Genomic DNA, 19737 nt, shown 5'->3' with positions numbered 1-19737 from the left:
ATGAGCAATCTTCAATTCATCGTCGCCACATTGTCGAGAGAAAACGTTTCGAGTGTTGCACAACCCTCGTCAAAAGCACCGTAGGAAAAAAAATCAACAATTTGGATATTCTTGCTGAAAATCTTGTTGGAGAACGAAATTGTTCATGTAACAAAAGAAACGACAAGATAACAATGTTTACCAAAACAGTGAGCATATGGAAAGAGCTGAAGATTCCTCTGACGATTCACAATGCGAGCAGGTGTACAGAGACATCACATGAAGACTCTGCAGAAGACATGGAAAGTTTCCACTGATATAATCGATCACTGTTCCATACTTGGACTGTGATCACCGAATTGACCATGCATTTTGTTGATTTAAATGAGAGATGCGGAAAGCTTTCGTTCTTGTTGCCTGAACACCTGGTTGAATCCTCTGACAAATCGATCATGGAGCTAGTTCAGGTATGCAACTGACATATTTGTATTTTTTGTTGTTGCGAGAGTTATGAAAAAAAAGAGCTCACGTCGTTCGGATATGTGATGACTATTTATTGAAATCATTATTGTTGGGTTTTTTTTTGCTTCGGGAACAGCTTGGTTTTTACAAATATGCAAATAAATTTTGGTGGATAAATTATCAAGGTTTAGGAACACGAGGTTTTACCTGTTACTATTGTGATAATAATAATGATGATGATAGTAATAATATGAGCTTCTTTGCAAGAAACTTCAATGCAGAAAGTTGCAATGGTTGCTATTGGTTGCCAAACATGTGCAATGGTTGCCAACTTATGGTTGCTTGTCCGTGCTCTATTCTTTTAAAATGCTGAGTGACAAACAAGGAAGCAGTATGTACCATTTTCACAGTGTTTGTTATGATTCGTCTAGGATGTGGTTCAAACTGTCGACCTCACAGACTCAGGGCAGATGCTCTCACCATTATGCCACCAAGTGATGGGATAGCAACAATTATTTTGTCTCAAATTTCTAGGTGTATCAGTCCGATGTGGCACAGCCCACTGTGGTTTCTGCCGGAGTAGAGAGGTGGTGCCCGAAATGGGCAAACACTCCAGGAAAAGACATGGCCACCAAATGCAATTGAAATACAAGTGTAACGCTATGCCACAATCTATCCTAATATCACCTCTCGGCTGAGAACTTCTTTCTGGGTTCTAAGATATAAGTGAGTGGAAAATGTGGAGGAGAAATGAATAGATGGTTAGCATTGGGGAGAACCGCAATGTCAGGATTGAAATAGATCTGCAAAGACAAAGATGTGACAATACAAAGCAAAGAAGCAGGAGAATGCTCTGGTACTTCCAGTTGCAATGTAGGGATGCGAGTCGTGGACAATGAAGAAGAAAAAGGAAGAAGATTGAGAGTTTTGAAATGTGTCGTTGGAAACAAATGTTAAAGATTCCACGGGCCACAAGAAGGACAAACAAAAATGAGATCACCATGTAGTGTAAATTAGAAGCACTGATACTAAAACAGCAACTGTTATACTTTGGACACATCATGCATGCAGAAAATGAAAGTCTGTAGAAATCAACCACGCCGGGTATGATCGAGAGAAGATGAAGAGGAAGAGGCAGACCTTGTATGCGCTGGATGGATGGGGTGAATGCTGCAACCAAATCATCTCTGCAGAGCTTCAGGAAGTAGTGCAGGACAAGGATGTTTGATGAATGTCACCAGAAGTCAGACATGACTTGACGGAACTAGATAACTCAATAATTGAGAACGATAGTGACACTGCAGGTGTGATCAACTGCCATTGCAGAGAGATCATTCAGCACTTTCTGGTCTAGTAAGAGCCATACACATTCAACCATGGGAGAGAAATTGGTTCTCTTGGTTAGCATTGGCAATGCATCGAAGTTGGCCCATTGTGGTCGTGAATACAATCGACACCCTCGCAACTCAAACACAACTCGATACCTTGATTTTGCACTTCACTTACCTGCACAGTCAACAGAGAATGCAGTACTGTACTGTATATACAAAATAGACCTTTTGTCTCATACCCTTGATAATTTACACTTTATTATCCAGTGCCAATAGAAAGTCTACACCCCCTTTCAAAATTTTCACCTTTTGTTGTCTTATAGCCAGAATTGAATTACATTAAATCAGACTTTTTCCAACTTTATTTACACATCGTAGCCCACAACTTCCAAGTAAAAAAACAAATTACCCAAATTTCAGAAAATTAATTAAAAATACAAAACTATAATATCTTGCTTGGATAACTGTCTACCCCCTAATCATAGCAATTGTAAATTAGCTCAGGTGTAACTAATAACCTTTAAAATCACACACCAAGTTAATTGGCCTCCACCTGTGTTAAACTACAGTGATTCTGATTACTTCAGAATAAAATCAGCTGTTCCTGTAGGAATCCTCTGCAAGGTAGTGCATTTCACAGCAAAGACTCAACCATGAGCCCCAAGGAGCTTTCAAAACACCTCCAGGATAAAGTTGTGGAAAGGCACAGATTAGCGGATGGGTATAAACTATTTCAAAGGCCTTGAATACCAGTTGGAGCAGAGTCAAGACAATCGTTAAGAAGTGGAAGGTGTATAGTATCACCAAGATCTTGCCTAGATCAGGTCATCCCTCCAAACTGGATGACCAACCAAGGAGGAAACTGATCAGAGAGGCCACCAAGAGGTCAACAGCAACTTTGAAAGAGTTACAGATCTTTATTGCAAGAACTGGTCACTGTGTGCATGTGACAACAACATAGCAAGCACTCCACAAGTCTGGCTTGCACGGTAGGTCAGGACAGGTCAGGTCAGGTATGGGAGCATGTGTGGGAGCAGCGCATCGCTGCGTCCACTTTCCGCCGGTACTCCAGGGGCCTCCATCTGGCCATCTCCCAGGCAGATGCCTGGCCCATCCCCATCTCCATGAGATGCTGATCAACCTGCTGCAACCATGTGGCATGTAGTCGGTCGATTAGCCTCCTCCATTCACGAGGCTCCCTCGTTGAGAGAATCTGGTGAGCAGGATCAGCATCAGGAAACCAAACCACATATCCACAAAGCAGTAGCTGATGCTCACAGACTATGCAGGTAACAAAGCTCATTTGAGTCTCTCTCAGCAACCGCTGGTTTGACACAAAGTCTGACCAGAGATCGCCAAGGATTCTCCGAAGAGACCTGGTGCCAAATGAATTAAGTCTCCGTCTCAAATCCCTGGTCAGAGTCCAAGTCTCACATCCATAGAGCAAGATTGGAAGCACCAAGGACCTGAAGATCTGGACTTTCAGCCTCCTGCACAGGTACTGGCAACACCACACCCCATGATCCAGTGAATCCATGACTCCCCAGGTCTGACCCAGACATCTAATGACCTCTGACTCACAGCCAGCAGAGACATGAATATCACTGACAATGTAAGTGAATCTCTCTGTGACCTCAACATTCTCACCACAAACAGGTACAGACAAGATAGCAGCATCTAAGATGTCATTGAAAGTCTGGATCTTAGTTTTGACCCAGGAAACCCGAAATCCTAGCGGCTCCCTCGATGTGCAGGAAATTCAGCACATCGACAGCCCCAAAAGGTTATCCAGAGTCTCCACAAAGATGACTGAATCATCTGTGAAATAAAGGTCAGAGATCTTGACATTCCCAAATGATGCACTGGAGCTTGACCACTCCGACATCCTCCCCAGAATCCAGTCCATACAAGCACTGAAAAGTGTAGGGGCCAGTACACACCCCTGACGAACTCCAGTAACAACTGGAAATAAGTCAGTAATGGAACTACCACATCTCACAGCACTCTCAGTCCCAGAGTATAGTTCAGTCATCAGATCGATCAGTTTTGGTGGCACCTCACGAAGACCAAGAAACCTCCAGAGGGCATCCCAAGTCGCTGAATTGAACGGTTTGCAGAGATCAACATAGGCTGCAAGCAGCCCCTGCTGAAACTCTCGTCTGCATTTGGTGAGGACCCGAAGAGCAAGGATACGGTCAGTTGTTGACCTCTTTGGTGTAAAACCTGACTGCACTGGGTGCTGGTGCACAAGCAGATGGTGGCAAACCCTGTCAAGAATTATCCAAGCAAAGACGTTGCCCGGCACTGAGAGCAGTGTCACCCCTCGGTAGTTGTTGGCGATCACCCTTCCCTTTCCAGAGAGGGACAACAAGGACCCTCTTCCAGTCAGTTGGAATGATGCCTGTCTTCCAGGCAGAGCAAAAAACTGCACGCAATGACATGAGTAGAGCATTTCCACCAGCCTTGGGAAGTTCAGCATGGATGCCACAGATCCTAGGAGCTTTATCCCACTTCAACTGGTTCACCACAGCCTGTGTTTCCACAAACAAATGTGGATCACAGTTGATTGGAGGGTCAGCAATCAGGATAGTAACACCACTGACAACCATCTCAACAGCTGGTGGATCAGCCTGGTATAGCTGATCAAAGTAACTGGCCTAGCGGGCCTTCACTTCAGACTCCTCTGTCAAGAGCCCATCACCCTCCGCTCGAACTTCAGTAAACCGAGGGATGGGCTTGGAGGAACAAAATGCGGAAATTCCCCTGTAAACAAGACAAGAATCACTTGACCACAGGTGATGCCCTACCCCCTCACAGATTCCTCGCACATAGGCCTCCTTGTCCACCCTCAGCGCACATACAGTTTTATACCTCAACTCCGTGAACAGCTCAGCTCTGCCATTCAGCCTGGCCCTGTGACTCTGGTCAATGGCATCCAGTGTCCCTTGAGAGACAAAATTCTTCTTCGCCCTGCAGGGAGTTCCAAGACATCCACAGGCAACATCAAGGATGATGGTCTTGAAGGCCTCTTCAGGATTCCATACAGCACCGAGACCCCACCAAATCCCCACTCAGCCTCTTTGCAAACGCCTCAGCATCTCCTCATCCTTGAGCTTGCCAACATCCAGCCTAGGCTGGGATGTCACCATTCTCCTGGATTTAAGCTGCAATTTCAGAGTTGCTACAACAAGCCTGTGGTCGGTATTAAGGAACTGAGCCCTCCGGTGGAACCGGCAGCTCTGGATCATCCTCCAGTGACCATAGAAGAGCACATGGTCAATCTCCTATGCCACACCACCAGCATTGGAATACCAAGTCCAGCGATGAGCCTGTGGGCGCTGAAACTGTGAACCACCCACCCTAAATCCATGACTTCTTGAAAGTCAATGAACTTATTGCTGTTCTGGTTCACAGTTCCAGACCCGTGGGGACCAACACATGTCCCATAACCATCCCTATCAGTTCTAGTCGATGCATTTAAATCGCCCAACACTTGCAGATTATCTTGCCTGGGGCACTGATCAACCACAGACTTCAGTGTGGCATAGTATGCGTCCTTCACGGTGAGATCACACCTCAGTCGGAGCATTTCCAGAGACAAGGGAAACGACACCCAAGGAGTGATGAATCCTTCATCTCATAATATGCTCATTGACCGGTGTTACCTCAATTTTCATTGGAGTCAACTTATTGGACAAAGCTCGAGCAACTCCTGGCAAATATCACACTCTCACTATGTCTCTCCGAAAGGACCACTTGGAACCCCCCACCCCCACCCCATCTACTTTCTCAACAATCCTCTGGAAGAAGTCCTTTCTCTCAAGCTTCTGGTTCTCACTATCTGCCATGATCTTTCCTGGGAAAACCACATTTCCAACCTTGCCTCCAAAGCCAGTCGCTGCCTGGGAATCCTCCGTCATGAAAAGTCCTTCCTCGGCCCACTTGAGCTCCTGACCACATACAAAGCTTTCGTCCACAGCCGGATGGAGTACTGCTCTCCCCTCAGGGCTGGTGCTCCTGCCTCTCACCTTTCTCAGCTTCATGCAGTGGAAACCAAGGCATTTAGGATAATTGGTTTCTCCCACGATGAGGCTGAGTCTTTGGGCCTCTCACTCCCTCACCACAAGCAGGTCGGTGGTCTTTCTATCTTCTACTGTCTACTCTCCGGTCTTGTCCCCCCTGCTCTGTCTGCGATTTTACCCACCATATTTCCGCAGGGCGCTCAAGGTCCGCCAACAACCCCATTCTGGTAAAACTACCAAAGTCACAAATCACTGCTCACCTTCATTTTATTCCTTTTTCCAGCCTTTGGGATAAACTCCCTCACTCTGTTCAATACCATTCTTCCCGATGGGGCCTTCAAAACAGCTGTTCACCACCACCTCTTATCATTCCCCATCCAAATCCTCGATCTTTTCTACTCCCGTTAATCCATCCCAAACCCACCTCTTTCAAATCCCCTGCTTTCCTTCCTGAAAGTCCCTATAGTGTCCATCTTGTGTACCCCATGTTCCCCCACCCCATCCCTCTCCCTTCCACAGATCTCCTAATGTCTCTGTTCCTCCTTGGTTTGGCCTTCCCACTCCCCTCTTGTCTCATGCCCCCCTTCCTGTGTGTTGTGTTTAAGCTCTCAAACGAGCCTTGACAAGGTATACAAAAACAAAAAAACTCCTTGGGCATGGTACCCATCAGAGCAACCAGACCAATAGTCGGTGTAATCACCTGCCATGATCTCGCCACTTTCCGGTCTCCAAACCTCAGAGAGTGCTGCAATACCAATGTTCAAACGCTTGAGATCAGATGATAGCGGAGACAGGTGATCATCCTCTCTTCGAGAGAGGACATTCCAGGCACCCACCCAAAGGGAACGCCTCAGGTTAACCCAAGGAGACCGCCGTCTGGTGGACGACACCTCAGCACCACTCCACCACACACTACTGTAATCTGACCTATTGTCCTATTGTGAAACCTATTGTGTTTCCTCCTATTGTCAAAGAGTGGGGGTCCTGAAGGCTTTGCGCCAATCCCATCATCTGGTGAGCTGCCCTGCGAAGGGCAGTTGCACAGGAGGTACTCTAATTGAGTGAGTTTTCAGTTTTCTTTGCGTTTTTATTGTTTTGCGGTGTGAAGGATTTTACGATGGCCGGAGCGCAAATCCTGGCTCCAACCTCCGAAAAAAAAAGTTTCCCAACTGCAGTAGGACGTCCGCAGACACAGTTGGACAATATAAATGGATGGCTGTTGGCTCACAAGGAGCTCCTCTGTCCATTCAGAGCCCCAACCTAAATGTATGGTTGGGGTGGCAAGAAGACAGCAATTACTCCAAAAAGCCCACCTTGAGTCCCATTTGAGGTTTGCAAAAAAACCACTCCGTAGATTCTGAAGCCATGTGGCAAAAAGTTTTGTGGTTTGACGAAACCAACATGGCACTTTTTGGCCTAAATGCTAAACGTTACATTTGGCACAATCCCAACACAGCACACCACCCAAAGAACACCATCCTTACTGTGAAGCATGGTGGTGGCAACATCATGTTATGGGGATGTTTCTCATCCGCAGGGATTGGGGCACTTGTCAGGATAGAAGGGAAAATGAATGGATGCAATATATAGAAAAATCCGAGGAAAACCTGCTGTCCTCTGCAAGAAAGCTGAAAATGGGACGGAAGTTCACCTTCCAGCATGACAATGACCCAAAGCACACTGACAAGGCCACTCAAGGACATTTATCATTTTTTCCTTTGCAACTTCATTGTTGCTTTGGCTGAGCCCCGAGCTAAATCCAATCGAAAATCTGTGGCATGACTTGAAGATTGCTGTCCATCAACACTCCCCACACAACTTGACTGAGCTTGAACAGTTTTGTGCAGAAGAATGGGAAAACATTGCCCAATCAAGGTGTGCAAAGTTGGTAGAGACCTCTCCCAACAGACTCACAGCTGTAATTGCTGTCAAAGGTGCTTCCACCAAGTATTAACTCAGGGGGGTGGATACTTATTCAACAAAGATATTCTAGTTTTATATTTTTAATTAATTTTCTGAAATTCGTAGAATTGGTTTTTAACTTGGAAGTTGTGGTTTACGATGTGGAAATAAAGGTGGACAAAAAAAAAAAAAATAAAAAATCTGATTTAATGGAATTTAATTCCAGGCTAAAAGCAACAAAAGGTGAAAAATTTGAAAGGGGGTGTAGACTTTCTACAGGCACTGAATATGAATGTAGATCTTTTGCCCTGTACTCTTTGTGTTGGCCATGCTCCATTGGTATGTTGATGTTAATATATTGATTTTAAATTATTTTAACACAAACGTGTTTAGGGTGAAAATATAAGAAATATATCACACTTTTCTTTACGTTGAAGGATTAAATGAGAACTTCTGGTAATATCTTGTTTTCATTGAACATTTAGCGAAGACATTATAAAATATATATATATATATATATATATATATATATATATATATATATATATATATTTACAAAACCCTGAAAATGAGGTTTCACACAAAAAATTTTTTTTTAACACATTTCGGCCGATTCAACTATTTCAAACAAAACAAGATCTACAAAACTTCAAATAAGACTAGCCGGGAGGCGACGATGGTTCCTGGGCATTATTGAACAATGCCACGATAGGTACAATTGAGTTAGTGGAAGCTTTTGAGGAAGCCCTACCATAAAAACCTATCTCTTCCGTCAAAATTGACCAAATCAAATCGGATTTTTTATAAGTTGTACTTATGGACATTACGTATAGCTTCTTGGAAATGAAATTGTGAGAAAAAAAATCGAGAAAAAAATAAATAAAAATTTCAAGTGGGCGTGGCTCCGCGCACAATGGGCGTGGGATGCCCCTCATACAAAAAGACACAACTAGACCATGATATCTAGCTTGTGTCCAAGTTTCATCAAGATCGCATCAAAGGTCACGGAGCTATGCTCTGGAGAGAGTCACAAACAGACAGACACAACTAAAATAATGGTCACTGCTGGCGCCCGCGAACCAATGATGATAGTCATGTATAGACTTTGGTAGCTCCACAGCCAGAGCCAGGTAAAAGCAGTCTGAGTTGGAGCACAAACGCAAAGCGACACCAGATAGACTCCGGAGCTAGAACAAGGGGGTACTGCTCGAGTCAGCCTAGAGATGGAGCAGGGGGTCTGCATCAGCCCCGGAAACAAGACCAGAGATGGCGGTGAATCAATGAAACCACTCCAGAGCTAAGAAATTTAGAGCATACCAACCCTAATTTATTATAATTTCTGCTTCTTAACAGGAAACGGGAGCTTTCCCTTAGAAACAATCTCATTTTGATGCTGGCTCACAGTAGGTGGTGGACATTAAAAATCTTACGGTGTCTTTCGCAAAGATAAGGTGAGTTATCGCCGTTCCTCTGAACAAATTCAAAATATGATCAGTTACTCTTTTTCCCACCTTAGGGACAAACTCCCACACTCTCTTCAATCCCACTCTTCCCTCCAGGTCTTCAAAACAGCTGTTCACCACCATCTCATATCTTCCCCCATCCAAAAACCACCATCTTTTCAACCCCCCCCCCCGTCCCTGAAGTGTCCATCTTCTTTATCCTGTGCACCACGCTCCATCCCTCTCCCTTCCATAGATCTCCTCATATCTCTGTTCTACACTGTTTTTCCTTCCCTCTCCCACCCCTCTTGTCTCCCACTCCCATTGTTGTATGTTCTGTGTGTTAGCTCTCATACGAGTCTCGACAGTGTATATATATATATATATATATATATATATATATATATATATATATATATATATATATATATATATATATATATATATATATATATATTACAAACCCCTGCCGGCTGTGATAGCAAGTGGTCTGGTCTTCTCGGAGGCTCCTTGATACCAGGTTACACTGCTCGCTATCCCATTAGAGAGGAGTTTGCCGAGTTATTGCAGGATTATTCACCAGATGAGTTTAGAAAAGCTGTCAAGTCAAAACTCTGCTGTCTTGGAAGAAGATGGCAAACAAGAAATACCTGCCACAGGAATAGATATTTGCAACTCCATCTGGCTTTCAGGCATATTAAGATACAGTTCTCCCCATTTGGCATCCCTCGGAGCCATTCACTGGGGCACATCCTTTACTTAATTTACTGCACATAAATCTGATCATTATTAAATTTAACATTGGCCAATTTCATGGTCAGTTTGCAATGGCATGTTTGCTGTTCCCCTACAAACCAATATCTTATGATCCTGCAATCCCAGATACAAATGCAATTTGCTGATGATTTCATTCATGTTCATTGTCTAATGAAAGACAGTCCACAACAATTCACTCGTTCAACAATTCATTCAATCTTGAATAAAATAGAACTCTCGTCCAAAACATAGAATATATTGGCAAGTCACACTTCCACACACTGACACTCCACAAAGATTGCCTGACCAACCTTCTGGCATCACATTCTTGGCTGTCCATCAACAGTGCAGTTTATCGAGCTGTGAGGCAGCATTATCTGCCATGATCTCTCTTTGGCTGACTATATTTCTGGACTGGCCTACAAGGCCAGGTGAACCTGGCCCATTGTCTGTTGTGCTAAATTTGTTCTTGGCACTACTATTGTCTATCATGTACAAGGTCCGTGAGCAGTGTTGGCATCTGCTGTCAAGCAGTGGATGTATAGGGCTTGCTTTATGTCCAACATTGGCAGGTTGGTGTTTCATCAACCGTTTTCACATTTATGCAGGTCTTGTCTGACCTGCTCTCATGCCTGAAACCCTCTCAATAAAAAAAAAACATCAATGTGATAATTGTTAAGGCTACCTACCCATATCCATGATTTCATCATGTGACATCCATTGTATCATCTTTTATTCCTTGTGACTTCTGACACATTCATGTTTGCTAATGTCTTGTAAGAACAACTCCTTGTCTTTATCTCAACCATGATCTGACCCATTTATTTAATAAGAAAACTCCATCAACCTCCATAATTATTGTGTGCACAAACATTTGAACTTGCACATACCACCAGAAACTACCTGTCAAGTATCTTAATGTATAGCCACATTTTTTTCGTGACTGCAGTGTCCTGCAAAGCTTATGTACACCTCAAAACTGTGAGATGCTGCTAAAATTGAATCAGTTCATCTTTTAATTATAGTACAAAAGTATGTCAAGTATGGCTGAAATATCTTGAGTGGTTCTAAGTTATTACAGCAACACAGATTTTAAACGAAATGGCATTTGACATTAGGCCTTTGATCTTTTGAACCAAAAATTTAACCAGTTCATCTTTGTATTACAGTCCATGTCAAGTAATGTCAAGTTTGGTCAAAATCCTTTTAGCGGTTCAGCAGTTATCATGAGAATGAAAATCTGCTACTTTAAGGCTAAAGGTCACATGACCTTTGACCCTTTGAAACCAAAATCTGATCAGTTAATTTTTGCATCAAAACACATCTTTGTACCAAGTTTGGCAAAATTAATAACAATCTGCTACTTTCAGCTAAATGTCACATGACCTTTGAGCTTCGACCCCAAAATCGTATCGGTTTATCTTTGTGTTATAGTACATACATACTTGCACCAGGTTTGGCCAAAATACATTTTGCGGTTTACAAATTATCGGAGTAAGTTCAATCTGCTACTTTTAGCTGAAGGTCACCTGACCATTGACCCTTTGAAACCAAAATAGCATCAGTTCATCATTGCATTATTATAAACTTTTGCACCAAGATTGGTAACCCCCCCCCACCCCCCAAAAAAATCCTTCAGTGGTTCACAAGCTATCACGGGAACAAAAATTGACCATGGATGGACAGACACAAGGATGGACAACCCGAAAACATAATGGCTCTGACACCTTCGACGGCGGAGGCATAAATATAAAAAAACAGCCATGTTCGTGCTGTATGCAGGGGAAAAAATCAAATAAATTAATACATAAATAGCAATAATAACAACATGAAGAAGAATAATCGTCCATCCATCCATCCATCCATTGGGACCATACTCTGCACAGAGCGTCAGTGCTGCTAAAGCAGTCTCCAGGGCTATTGGGCACAATCCTAGATGGGTTGCCACTCCAACGCAGGATACTCGAGTGGCTCAATCATCCTAGCAAGCTGGTACTCATTTTGCTGACCTCGGAAGGATGACAGACTGAGTCAACCCCACCTGGTATTAATTAAATGGCTGAGCAGGATCCCAAGCACACCACTCTATCCATCAAGCCAATGCCAGGCATAAGAATAACAGTACTAAAATAATTTCAATGGCAACAATTATTCACACTGTCTTGTGGGGTTGGTCAGGGAAAATTTGGAGCCCAAGTCTTCCACAAACCGGCTGGCTCGACCTGACGTTGGACTAAGTATGTTAGAGCAGGAATTTGTAATTTGTTCAGGGTGTCGGCGATTGCTTGCCTACTCTTCGTGAAGGACACCGGGGATTTTTAACGTCCACCAACTAATGCTGGCAGACCGGACACCCAGTTTAACGTCCATCCGAGTGACGTGACACACATTCATGCCTCACCCTGCCTGCAAAACACCAGGATCACAGTATAGCGAGGCCAAGACTCAAACTCAGGCTAGAAGGCTCACAGAAGAGTGTGCACACCTCTAGGCTAATAGCAATAATCCTAATAATACTGCAGGTCTGTACAAGCAGAAATTTCGAATAAAAACACATTTAAGAATTGAATGAAACAATCTCTAAAGAGCCCCATTGAATAAAAGGATTATCACAAATTACATATGTATATATATATATATATATATATATATATATATATATATATATATATATATATATATATATATAGTTTCAATTCTCTAATTAAATAAACCACCCTTGAAAGAACCTGTTCATGATCAATTATGCATCATCAATAAATAAAAAGTACATTATCGATCTCCACTTTGGTCAATTTTTGGCCAGAAAAAAGAACATCAATGTACTAAATAAAAGGAAGTCTGGAAAGTCGATAGTAAGTGGCGCTCTTTAGAAAGCGTCATGATGAAGTGGTGTTGCAAACTCGGGGAACTTTTAAAACATGAGAGGCTCACCCGTGGTTTGAAGGCAACCAGCTTGAGAATCATCTCAGCTGTGAAAAGCCCCGTGAACAGCATGTTCAGCACATCCATCGCCTCTCTGAAGGATGCAGACTGTCCCTGATGCTGTGTGAGACATGAATAAGTGACAGTTCCCTGGTGACTAAAGCCTTGCAAAATAGTTTCAAGAGGAAAGTGTTAATCTTACATGATTTATTTTACAAGATGAAATCCCTTGCAGACAATACTGTGCGGCAACAAGTAAACAACACCATTTGAATACAGTGCCTTCAGAAAGTATTCACACCCATTGACTTTTGTCACATTTTGTTGCGTTACAGCCTGAATTAAAAATGGATTAAATTAAAAAAAATTGGCACCGATATACACAAAATATCGCAAAATGACAGTGAAAACTTGTTTTAGAAACTTTTACGAATCTATTAAAAATGAAAACTTGAAATATCTTGAGTCAATAAGTCTTCAACCCCTTTGCTATGACACTCCAAATTGAGCTCAGGTGCATCCAATTTCCTTTTATCATCCTTGAGACGTCTCTACAACCTGGTTGGAGTCCACCTGCGGCCAATTCAATTGATTAGACATGATTTAGAAAGAAACACACCTTTCTATATAATGTCCCACAGTTGACAGTGCATGTCAAAGCGGAAACTCTACCATGAAGTCCAAGGAACTGTCCGTAGCACTCCAATGGAATTGTGAGGAGGCATAGATCTGCAGAAGGGGATAAAACAATTTCGAGAGTGTTGAACATTCCCAAGAACACGGTGAGCTCCATCATTTGGAAATGGAAAGAATATGGAACTACCCAGACTCTTCTTAAAGCTGGCTGTCTGACCAAACTGAGCAACTGGGCAAGAAGGACCTTGGTCAGGGAGGTGACCAAGAACCCAATGACCACTTTGACAGAACTACAGAGTTCCTTGGCTGAGATGGGAGAACCTGCTGGAAGGACAACAATCTCTGCAGCACTTCACAAATCTAGGCTTTATGGGAGAGTGGCCAGATTGAAGCCACTCTTGAGAAAAAGGCACATGACAGCACACCTGGAGTTTGCAAAAAGGCACTGGAAAGACTGAGAGCATGAGGCAAAATATTCTGTTGTCTGATGAGACGAAAATTGAATTATTTAGCCTGAATGCAAAGTGCTATGTCTGGCGGAAACCGAGTACAGCTCATCACCAATGTAACACCATCCCCACCGTGAATCATGGTGGTGACAGCATCATGCTATGGGGATGCTTTTCAGTGTCAGGGACTGGGAGGCTTGTAACTTGTAAGGATAGAGAGAACAATGAATGGAGTGAAATATAGGCAAATCCTTGAGGAGAACCTGCTTCAGAGTCCAAAAGACCTCAGACTGCGGTGAATATTTATGTTCCAACAGAACAATGACCCAAAGCATCCAGCCAAAACAACACTAGAATGGCTTAAGAACAAGAATGTGAAAGTCCTTGAGTGGCCCAGCAAAAGCCCAGACTTGAATCCCATTGAGAATCTGTGTAAATAATTGAATATTGCTGTTCACCGACACTCCCCATCTAACTTGACAGAGCTTGAGCAAATCTGCAAGGAAGAATGGGAGAAAATCCCAAAATCCAGATGTGCAAAGCTGAATTGTTGTCATACCCAAGAATAAAAAGCTGTAATCACTGCCAAAGGCGCTTCTGGGTTCAATACTTATTGATGCAAGACATTTCACCATTTCATTTTTCGTTGATTTGTAAAAACTTCGAAAAACATATTTTCACTTTGTCATTGCGGGGTATTTTGTGTAGATTGGGAACAAAAAAATTAAATTTAATCGATTTTAAATTAAAGCTGTAACACAACATAATGTGACAAAAGTCAAGGGGTGTGAATACTTTCTGAAGGCACTGTATTTTTGCAATGAAAATTAATCTCAAGCATTAGACTGTTGATCGTTAATTATGGATACACAATTGTCCTCCAAAATCCAAGGTCAAAAGTTGAGATTCTGTTGCTCTGAATTGTTGTCATTGAGCAAAACTGCAAATTTTTGGGGAATGCGTCATCAAGGTGTTACCCTCGCTGGAGAGGGTATTGCATTTAGGTCAGTTTGTGTGTTTGTTTGTCCACAGAACTTGCCTTTTTCTCTGCAACTGCTTGTCGGATTGAGACGAAATTTTCATTACAAGAGCAACTACTTATGCAGAACGTTTGAATAATTATGACGTCATAGATTATGTGGTGTGGCAGCCATGTTGGAAAAACAGAAAAACTTTGGACTTTTGCATCTCTGAAACCGCACCAAGGAAAAAATTGAAACTTGGCACATGGCAAATACTCGTCATGTGGAACAAGTGTGACTTTTCAAAATGACATAATTTGTGCCTTCGTTATGACGTCATAATTGCATATGTAGAACGCTACATCTGATCAGTATGAAAAATTTTGAGGGTCATCTGAGGATAAAATAGTCCACAGAAAAAAAATTGATGATATCGGTCATGTGATTCGGCAGCCATAATGTAAAAAAAAAACACAAACAAACAAAAACCTTCAAAATATTCTTCTTAGAAGTGGCTGAATAGATCAAGGTGAAACGTTACACTTATGATCACCTATCCATGAGGAACAAAAGGTTCACACAAATGACATCATTGGTCACATGGTTTGGCAGCCATGTTGGATTCAACCCAAAACCTATAAAAAAATCTCCTTCAGAACGGCTAGATAGATTGAGGGGAAACTTCACACACATGTTCCCCAATCCATTGGTGTACAAGCTTGTGAAGGAATAATTGAGAGGTCACATGGTTTGGCAGCCATGTTGGATTGAAGAAAAATATTAAATAATGATTTCTCTGGAATCACTTAATCAATTGACATGAAAGTCTCACAAGATCTCACGGAGTGGTCTCACAAGATCCTTGCAATGAAAAAGTGAAGCTTCAGCTATTCCTTGGAGAAGTGGAATACTTTAATTCCTCGAACTCCCGCACAAGTTGTAATTTGGAACTTCATTGCCATGCTCTGTAAACAGTCGTTTTATTCTTGCACAAAGCTTTATCAAAAGGTAGCGAAGACACCTGGAAAGACAATTCGCAGATGCAGCCGCTTCAGCAGCTCATCACATCTGTTTGTGGAGACAAAATAAGAATGAATCACCGAAGCAATTTAGGGTAAAGGCCATTTGGCCAATCACGTCTGTGCCAAACCCACATCCCACCATTTCTAACTGGTGAAGGTTGTGATAATTATACAGCTCACTGCAAAAAGAGACTTTTGTCAGGGTACACAAGAGGACTTCTTTTGAAAAATACAGCGAGATCTTTAACAATACCACCTCAATGGAGGTGGCAAAACCAACTTTATGTCCCAAACCTTAATACCTCTTTGAGTGACATGACCCTTGTCAAAAATGATGGCTGGATTATGAACAGAACTACTGCTTGTTGCATTTATCATAACATGAGTGTTAGTGATTTACAAATCACAAGATGTACGATATGGTCAGCTTTGCTCAATTGTGATGCAGATCCTGGTTGCAAAGTAACATTTTCTCACCCCTCTCCTTCCCCTCGCTCCATAATTTTTCTCCCACATGCATATTATTTTCACATAATATGTTTGTAGCAGTCATTACAAATGTCATTAACAGCCCAACCACCGGTCTGTTGCTCGTATTGACCATACCTGATGAAGGCTTCTAGTTGGCACATCCATATCGGATTAGTGTTGCAAGTCAAAATGTTGTGTTTTGCACTCAACATCATGCATAAAACCATGCTGGAGATCTATTGAGTTTCCTGAATATATTCACAACTGCCAAAAGCTACCTAAAGCAGTCGAGCTTCCATCCTCAGAGGCAGTAATGAAGAAACAGTTTACAGTAAATTATGCTGTACTTTGAATTACGGGGTTGAGGAAGGACTGAGGGGAGGGAACCAAAATCTGGTTCAGTATGTTGGATTCCGGAATGGGCTGCACCCGCTCGTGTCCAGGTGTGGTTGTTGGCCTGCATTGTTTGCATAGATGTCTGCATTGGGCTTAGCAAGCTGGACTGAGGTCAACAGGTCTGTTTATCAACCTGTCATCCAACGACCATGACTTGATAATCTCATGGCTGGACTTGGAGGGGGCCATCCCCATGACTGGAGGAAGCCTTTAATACATTAGCTGATAACACACCTCCTTCACATAATCGTTGTGTTCAATCCCCCTGTTACTTTCAATCTTTCTTCCTTCACACCATCGTTCTGTTCAATCTCCCTGTTACTTTCAATAATCCCTTTTACACCCCATCAGTCTTACCTTCAGCTGTGCGGCTGTTTGGTCATCCCTCGGTCTGGCGGAATTCCTCTCCGTGTTCCCTCCATTCGCGCATTGCTTAATTGGGCATGTTTGACCCGTCTGTGGTCATTAACCCATCGAGTTGACCAGATTACCTTCACTGCATGGGAATATGCCCATTCTCACATGCATGTTCATGATGCTTGGTGCTCAGTGTGGCGCTTCTCACAGGCGTAGTACAGTGCAGAACTGTATGAGCAAGTATTTTGCGTGCATGCAAATGCGTGGGGGGGGGGAGGGAGCTGAAAGCTCTCGCCGTGGCATTGGGTGCATAGGGGGGGAGGGGCAGGGGCTGCACAAGATGCTTCGAGACCTGGGATGAATCCATTCCACCTTCTGAAACCGGAATATCGAGAGAGCCAACAACACGCACGCACGCACGCACGCACGCACGCATGCACACACACACACACACACACACACTTGGCAGGTCTCTGTTTCACCTCCTGAAACCCACCCACATGTGGAGATAGCAGGCAACAGCAATTTGCACGTACACATGCACACACTTCCGTTATGGTAATACAGTTTATATACGTACACACGTATAAAATACTTAAAGACGACAAACACAAAGATTTACCTTTAAGCAGGGTTCTTTGAAAGAGGAATTCAAGTGGTAAATTAGCAAGATTCAATTGAAAAATATATCAAGGCACAGAACACAAAATGTCGATCTACTGTATACTCTGTGCCTTCACAACCAGATCATGGAAAACACCTGGTTGGATGGACCTTATTGTTTTTATATTTGTATGGACGTGGAAGTGAAGGGTGGATGATATAAGGAGATCGCACAAATAGTTAAAAAAGCGATATCCTTTAAAAATAAAATTGCACATTTTCAGCGGATGAGCCACCTCCCGAGACACCAACCGCATGCTCCCCAGGGCCCAACACAAGTGGAAATGTACGTCTGTCTAATCAATATTCCCTTGAGAGCACGGATACTTTTATGGAACCGAAGCACCAAACAACTTGTAAAGTGCTCGCCAAGTGGTTTAAGAACTCAATCAAGCTCTCCAACGAAACGGTTGTTAAGAAGCGGCGAGTTTAGCACGCGATTAGACACACATTTAACATACACCTCCTGGAGATGCCTGAAATGTCAAGCCATGAACGTTGACGTCTCCGCATGTTTATAAGCATTGCGATGTCCCCAGCGATTTGTAGCAATGATGAACAGGCATTCGATAATATGAGTGAGGAAAGTAAAAACAACAACTTTATCGTTTAGAAATCGCTACGGCCAGTTCCAAGTCAAGGCGTGGTTGAGTAGGCCAAAAAACATGGCGGCTTCAGACCCCAGCAAGGTTACCCAGGAAACACCTTAAGACCCAGAGAACGAGGTGGCCGAGGATCGCCTGATGAAGGTGTACTGTACTGAAGTGGGAGATGTCCCCAGCGAGAATAAGAAACAACAACAACAACAACAACAACAACAACACAATAGCCCTGGCTGTTTGCAATCCTTGTCGTTAGCCAAGATGTTTTGCTTTCGGTTGTTGTTAAACGCTGTGCGGTGTATTATCTTCAAAAGGGGTGTTTTAATTAACCCAAATAACCAATTTTCACTCTTGCACTTCCTTGGAGTTTTCTTAGTTTGCATGCAATCTTTCAGGCTACTCGGTTTTATAGTTTTGGAGTTATGAACGACACGCACACGCACACCCTTTTATTAGTAGCGAACACAGTGAGCTTCATACTTAACGCGTGCAGGTGAGAGAATAAGAAACAACAACAACAACAACAACTGTGGTGAATGGAAGGTCGTGACGTGTGATCACATGTTGCCCGGCTCGAGCACAGAAGAGATAAAGCTGAGGTTCGGCTCGGCCGCGGGGTTTGTCCCTGAGGCATTGCCGTTTTATGTCGGCGGCTCACTTGGTGCTCATTGAATGGTGAGAATACTGATTGATATATAATACTGATTTATTTTGCGGTGATTAGTTGCGCGTGTGTACCTTACTGCTTGTACTCCATGCTGCGTCTGTATTTCCTGGTGTGCCCGTAGAAGCGGCTTCAATCAAATGGAATAAAGCCTAAACTCTGAAGGTTCTTCTCTCGTCCTCATTTCAATTTATTCCATTTGGTTTTCTCGGCTCTCCCAAACAACGATGGACAAGATCTACAAACCCGAGAGGTTCGACGCAGACCCAAACGCGACTGACTCAGAAATGAAATGGTCGCATTGGTTCTGTTCCTTCTCACACTATCTGACCATCATCGAAGAGGGAGCTGACAAATTGGCCGCCCTCATGAATCATGTCTCGCCCAGCGTGTACAGGCTCTTCTCAGAGTGCGACACTTACGAAGCAGCGATCGACGTGCTGCAAGCGCTCTACGTGAAGCGCAAGAACGAGGTATACATACGACATCTTCTCAACACACGCCGGCAAGCAGCCAGGGAGACAATCGATCAGTTCCTGCAAGCTCTGAATCAGCTGGGAAAAGACTGCAGCTTCCGGGCCGTAAGCGCCGAGGAACACCGAAAGGAAGCGACCCGGGAGGCATTCATCCAAGGACTTAGATCAGCCCACATACGGCAACGCTTACTAGAGAAAGCGCAACCCACTCTCGACAAGG

The 19737-nt window shown here is 43.2% G+C and overlaps 1 protein-coding gene across 6 annotated transcripts in view; it reads right to left on the bottom strand.

The window, feature by feature from the left end:
- The window catches only part of LOC147027773 (voltage-dependent L-type calcium channel subunit alpha-1D-like), a 518308-nt gene that overhangs the window by 88861 nt on the left and 409710 nt on the right, over positions 1-19737 (bottom strand). For all 6 annotated transcript variants that reach the window (XM_085877381.1, XM_085877383.1, XM_085877382.1 and 3 more), the window contains one exon: positions 12829-12939. In XM_085877381.1, coding sequence (XP_085733507.1) covers positions 12829-12939 — 111 coding nt within the window. The remainder of the gene's footprint in view (positions 1-12828; positions 12940-19737) is intronic.

This window comes from Eptatretus burgeri, chromosome 4 (assembly GCF_056783735.1).
Source record: "Eptatretus burgeri isolate ZD-2024b chromosome 4, Ebu_testis_v1, whole genome shotgun sequence".
In the NCBI taxonomy this organism is placed as follows: domain Eukaryota; kingdom Metazoa; phylum Chordata; class Myxini; order Myxiniformes; family Myxinidae; genus Eptatretus; species Eptatretus burgeri.
Note: the sequence above shows the minus strand (reverse complement) of the source record. Positions and strands in the feature narration are given on the sequence as shown.